At 38.3% G+C, this 6,284-nt stretch overlaps 1 protein-coding gene across 1 annotated transcript; it reads right to left on the reverse strand.

Moving 5' to 3' along the window:
* Positions 1–240: 240 nt before the first annotated feature.
* LOC107027490 lies at positions 241–952 on the reverse strand. Its single transcript, XM_015228648.1, has 3 exons — positions 860–952; positions 608–750; positions 241–532 (listed from the first exon to the last, which is right to left on the reverse strand). The coding sequence occupies exons 1-3, from the start codon at positions 950–952 to the stop codon at positions 241–243; spliced, it is 528 nt and encodes a 175-aa protein (XP_015084134.1).
* Positions 953–6,284: the final 5,332 nt, after the last annotated feature.

Here is a 6,284-nt window from a genome sequence, read left to right on the forward strand (position 1 = left end):
TGGTTTTAACCGATATTCACCTCGATCAAGTGCCGCAACCAAAGACCCATGCTCTTTAATACCATCACCCTCAAAATTTATGATCACTGCCTCTAGTGCCTCAACACCAAGGCTCTCTTTGATTTGTACCTCAGACGTACTCTCAACCCTATAGGATATATCAGATACCATTTGGAGCTCACCACTCTGCTTCATGGACCTACAAATGTTGAAAGTTGCTTCCTCGTTGGTTAACCTAAACTATAACTGCCCTTTTTGCATATCAACCAAGGCGCGACCAGTAGCAAGGAATGGCCTCCCAAGAGTAATAGGAACATCAAAATCCACCTCACAGTCAAAAATTACAAAGTCGGTCGAAAACTTAAATGACTCCACCTTCACGAGCACATCATAGAGTATCCCAGTGGGTATCTTCACTATTCTATCGGCCATCAATAACCGCATTGCAGTTGACTTTGGGTCATCCAAACCCAATTTCTTATAAATTGAGAGAAGCATGAGATTTATGCTTGCATCGAGATCACATAGTGCTCTAGAAAAATGTAATAAGACGATGGTACATGGAATAGTGAAAGCGCCCAGATCTTCCTTCTTCTACACAAGAGACCTTGTAGCAGTAGCACTACAATGATGCATCCGATTATCATCCTCAAAACTTACTGATCTCTTCTTTGTAACCATATCCTTCATGAACTTGACATAATCGGGCATTTGCTCTAAAGCTTTCATCAAAGGGACATTGATGGAAAGCTGTTTCAACATAGTGATAAAAACACCGATATTTATCATCCTCACTTCTTCACCAATATATGAGGGAATGGTGGTGGTGGTCTAGGAATGGGATCACTTTCTAGGGTACCTCTGCTTCTTTCACAGTTTTGTCCACCAATTCACTACTATTTTTCACTACCTCTTCATATTTTCTCATCTCATCTTCTACTACAGACGGCATAGGTGGATCAATACTTCACTAACCTTCTCGAGTAGTGAATGCCTTGCAATGTCCTTCATTTTTAGGATTTTGAATGGTATTGCTAGGAAGAGTGCCCGGTTGTCGTAGGTTCACAGTAGTGGACAATTGGGTTATTCGTAACTCAAGATGCTTACTCGAGACCTCATGTGCATCAACCTTTTTCCCAATATTAGCAAATCACCTCTCAATTCCTTGGCGTACTCATCACTAGCATCAAACCTTCTCATCATCTTCTGCAACATACTTTTAACTCGCGCCATACTACCTCCACCATCCCTAGGAGCAACTTCCTGATTTTGAGGTGGAACATACGACCTACTTCGATCATTTCTGTTACCATAGTTATACGATTGAATTTGTTTTCGCAATTGTAGTTTCCATCTCGAATATACTGGCCCTCTCTGTTGTAATTCTCTTAGTTTTGACCTTGATTTCCTTAACCTTGACTCTAATTCTCCTAATTGGAGACTTGGGCGTTAGGTCAGAAACCCCCCATCTGATCATTCACTACATACGTATACTCTTCATACTAGTAATCATATGCTGGCGGTGGTGGTTTTGTCAAGTAATTCACCGTATTTACCTTCTCTGCACCTCCAGCAACATGTTTCAATACAAACCCAAGCTCAGTTCTCATTTGAGACATCTCTTCATGAATCTCATCTGTGATCAGATTCTGTGTAGCTTGCACTGCAAAGGTGTTTCTCCAGTGTCCAACTTTCTAGTACTCCAAGTCTTATTGTTGCAAGAGATTTTCTCCAAGTTCTATGCGATCTCTGCATATGTGCACTCACCATAAGAACCACCCGTAATAGTATCAAGCACTGACTTATTATTATCATCTTGTCCTCTATAGAAGTACTCGTTCAATGACTTATCATCAATGCCGTTGTTTGGGACACCTCTCACGTAAGCAGTAAATCTTACCCAAGAGTTACTCACTGACTCCCCAAGTAGTTCCACAAAGTTGTTCACTCTATCATTGTGGTTGAGCTTTTCAGAAACCGGGTAGTACCGTGCTACGAACACATCCCTAAACTGATCCCATGTATATATAAAAATATAGGGTAACTCAGTAAAGCATATTGCGGCCTCTCTTGTCAGTGAAAGAGGGAACACTCTTAACCCTATAGCGTTTATATCCAACTCTTGCCTCCCTACACAAATCCTGCACACCGACCTCAGTTTGTTGATGTGAGCATGTGTATCCTCATATGGTAGCCCTGAAAACAAACCGTTTGCGGTGAGCATATGCATCAAGCTACTAGTTACCACGAATGTGTGCCCCTGTGGTAGAGGAGGTAAAACAAGAGGACCATCAGAATCAATGATGTAAATGTTTCCCCTAATAGAACTCTTGATGGTGTGGGATGGGAGGCTGCATCCTCAAAGAATCATCAGCTGGATTTTCCGCAACCACTTGATTATGATCATCAACCGGTGGTGGGAGATGGCGATTGATCGATAACCTAGATTAGCTGGGTTCTGCAGATTATTCATCTTCGAAGTGTACGGTTCAGTTCATGATGGAATGGAAGTATTGGTTCTCCTCGGTTCTGTGAAATTTGCATACACTAGATCTAGACCTGAGAGAAAAAAAAACAAAAGAATAAAGACATAAAATTAGGAAATTGTTGACTAAAGTTCAGTAATGTTATTAAAGTTAATCGAAAAGTCATTTTCCACAGGAACGTCACCAAACTATACCTCTCTTAAGAAGTATAAGCGGTCGTATCAAGTAAAGAATCCAACTATTAGGTTTGGGGTCGATCCCACAAGGAAAAGGTTTAGACTTGACTTCAATGTACCATTACTTCTATTTAGTCAAGTCCCTTTCGAAAACTACTAATTAAAGAGGGGGGGGGGGTTGTGAAACAAAAGTATTTTAATATTACTAAATGAAACAAGAAACAAGAGTAAATCTTTGGTATTTATCAAGTTGTGACAGAAACTAGGGTGTAAGTGTTCCCCATAGGTTCATAACGTCGTATTCCCAGCTATAATAATTCTTCCCATGTCTTTTGCATGCAAAGTGATAAGTTAGGTATCTCTAAATCCTTGGTCCGGCATTAGAGAATTTCACCCCGTACCTTGGCCTGGCTACGTGTGTCTAAGTTACTAACCTTACCTTTACTTCATATTAAGCATCGTATTCGATGTATGATTTAGTTATTACTTTGCACCAATCGAGACTAGCCTATTAGATAGTATCCTATTAAATCTATGTTGATAGTTCTCTTCCCATTAACTACCCCCTTGGCCCGACAAGTAGCAATAAGGCGAGTTCTAACGCGTGCACTCATTAAAAAGACTTCTAAGCGAAAGAATTATCAATGCATGCAATAACCTATTTGAGAATTGTTATTAAGCTAGGTTTACTTTGTTAATCACCCATAGATCCCACAACCCTAGTTGTGGATTTAGTTACCCATGCATAGAAGAACACAATTCATGGTTAATAAACATTAAATCCTGAACTTAATTTAGACAAATACGAAGAAAATAAAAAATTTCAACTTGAAACCAAAAAAATCTCTTGAAAACCAAATCAGGAAATTTTAATTAATGCCCAAGTTGCAAAAAGAAATCTCCAAGAACAAAACTAAAAAAGTAGTGATAGAATCCAATCCATAAAATGAGGTTTTATACCCTATTTATAAAAACATTGTCCCAAAATAAAAGAAATCAAATAAGGAAAGTTATCCAAAAAACTCAGCTTCAATCGACTACCCTCACTGATGGTTCATCGATGAAATCGACGGATCGTCGACTGCCTCTGTAAGTCATGACTTAGCATCTTTCTTAGCCTTCAACTATCATCTTCTCTGATCCAATCGACAGACCAACAACACGGTCCATCGATGCACCTACGATCTGTCGATGCCTTCCATCTTTCCATACTTACCTTTTCTTCAACTTCGAGTACTGGGACATTCTCTAATCAAATCGACGATTTAATAGGATGGTCGATCCTTCCATAGCCCCACACTTGGTCAGATTTCCCCGAGTTTCTCCAGATGCCTGAATTTCCAATCGACAGTTACTATTTACGGTCCGTCGATGGCCTTCGTGGGTCACTTCTACACTAAATCTCAGCTGCCTTCTACATTTTTGTTTTGGACACCTTTCCTGTAAAACAAAGATAAAAACATGTTAAAACTCTTACAAAAAGGCTTTAGAACACACACCAATCTAAGGAAAACGCATTGAAAGTATCGTGAAAACACGGTACATCACTAACTAGTGTGGTCTATATCGGTTAATGACTATTCCCATCTTGTGGATGTACACCCTATTTATTGGGTAGGGTCTACAACATGTAGGTGTAGTATGGGATTCTATCTACATAAGAAATGAGTAGTCTTTTGAAGATTCTAAAATGAGTTCTCTATGTCTTTAAAGACTATTATGTCCAGTCCCTTAAATACATGATATTCTCCTTAAATGTCTATAAAAGAATGTTGACTATTGTCTTAAGTTGAAAGGGAAAAGTCCTTATCTATTTTGGTCTTAAGGAACACCTATGTGTGGTATAAAGTGGTAGTATGGGATCCCTCTCCATTTCTTACTTATGTGGGTCTTAGGATAAAGTTAAATGGAGGGTTTAATGTAATGAATGGGTCTATTTGACAAAGATGCTTATGATGGGATATTGTCTTGTATGTTAATAATTACTTGTACCATGATTCCTATACTTGTCTTATGATGTTCTTACTAAAATAAGATGAAAAATTTACATCTCAAATAAATGTCCCCTTTTAACATGTTTTTGCATGGTCATCTTACCTAGTTAATATTTGTTCTAACGCGTTTTCATCTTTTTACACCCAGTGTAGGTGGTGGAAACTAACGGATCCTTTCTAAGTTGAAGTTTCTGGATCTTCTTACTTAAAACTTTGGTTTATCCTCAAAAAATTTAAAAAGACACTTATCTTAAGAATTTTCATTAAATTCATGTAATAGACTTCTAAATAATAGTTCTCTTTCGATTGTAAAGGGTCATGTCCGTATGATGTTGAGACGTATCTAAGTTGGCTATGTTGAGACTTAGTTATCCACTCTTTTATAAATGAGATTTTGATTGTTGACTTTGTAGGTAGAAGTTTTAATTCCGTAATCTTTTAATATCTAAGACCTTTTCAAGGTTGAGTATGTCGTGTTACGACTAGGGGTTCTCTCGGGTCATGACAAACTTTGTATCAGAGCATAAGGTTTTGGAAATAGTCTTTAGGTTCAAAGCCTCACATGCGGGTCATGACAAACTTTGTATCAGAGCATAAGGTTTTGAAAATGGTCTTTAGGTTCAAAGCCTCACATGCCATGTCTAGTAGAGTCTTGTTCATCGGTATGAGTTGTAACACATCGATGAGCTAGAGGCTATTTGACGTTAGAAATTACACTTCTTTCATATTTTTAAGTCATAAAGTTGAGTTCTATAAGGTGTCTCTTCCTAATCCTTCTCTTGTTCTTAAAAGATATGAATATCAGAGAAAGACCCTCAGGAGAGTGGAAGAGATGATTGCTAATGATAAGGTTCCTCCTATAGGTCCCTATGATGGACAAGCTCCCCAAGGTGATCAAAAAAAATGAGGTACCGGTGGTTGCCCTAGACATGAAAAATCAAGAGATTATGGCGGCTATCCTACCTTTGGCCCAAACTATGACACCTCAAGCAAGTAGAGATGTGGGGCCCAAGATGAACACTAATCTGAGTACCTAGAGTTCAAGGCTGAGAGACTTCATAAGAATGCATCCTCTTATTTTCCTTGGTTCTAGAGTGGGAGAAGATCCTCAAGCATTCTTGGATGAGGTTTATAAGATAGTTCATGATATGGGTGTCTCTTGTATTGAGAAGGCGTAGTTAACTTCAAAGTAGAAGAGATGCGAAGAAAGCTCATCCAAACATCCCAAATCTCGATGCTTCAAAGTGGAACCGTTTCTTTTCCCTCAAAGCTAACAAGGAAAAAAATCCGGATGAAGATTCCAGTAAGTTATAGTTCCTTATTTTGTGTAATGAGATCCTTATGTGTTGTTCATGATAGCCTTAGTTGTGTTTGTCCCAAGTGGAAGATGGTTTGTTGATTGGAGAAGTTTTATGGAGTTTTGAAGTTCTTGTCTGATTTGTTCTATCTTATTCAAGCTTGAGACTTAGAGATTTCTAGTAGCATAATGCATATGTTAGAGTCTTGTGTGAAAAATGAGTTCCGGTATGTTCTCCTTATGTTATGCATTTTCTAGTTGAATTCTTGTTAAAAAGAGAAAATGTGTTTTCATAAAGTTGTGTTCCTCATGTTGATGAGCATTTATGATA

This window comes from Solanum pennellii, chromosome 8 (assembly GCF_001406875.1).
Source record: "Solanum pennellii chromosome 8, SPENNV200".
Taxonomy (NCBI): domain Eukaryota; kingdom Viridiplantae; phylum Streptophyta; class Magnoliopsida; order Solanales; family Solanaceae; genus Solanum; species Solanum pennellii.

Coding starts and splice junctions, on each gene's coding strand:
- LOC107027490 (XM_015228648.1), bottom strand. CDS start 952: ATGCCGTCTGTAGTAGAAGATGAGATGAGAAAATATGAAGAGGTAGTG. Junction 751..859: donor AAACTGTGAAAGAAGCAGAG/GTACCCTAGAAA, acceptor ATGTTGAAACAG/CTTTCCATCAATGTCCCTTT. Junction 533..607: donor TGTAGTGCTACTGCTACAAG/GTCTCTTGTGTA, acceptor ACATTTTTCTAG/AGCACTATGTGATCTCGATG.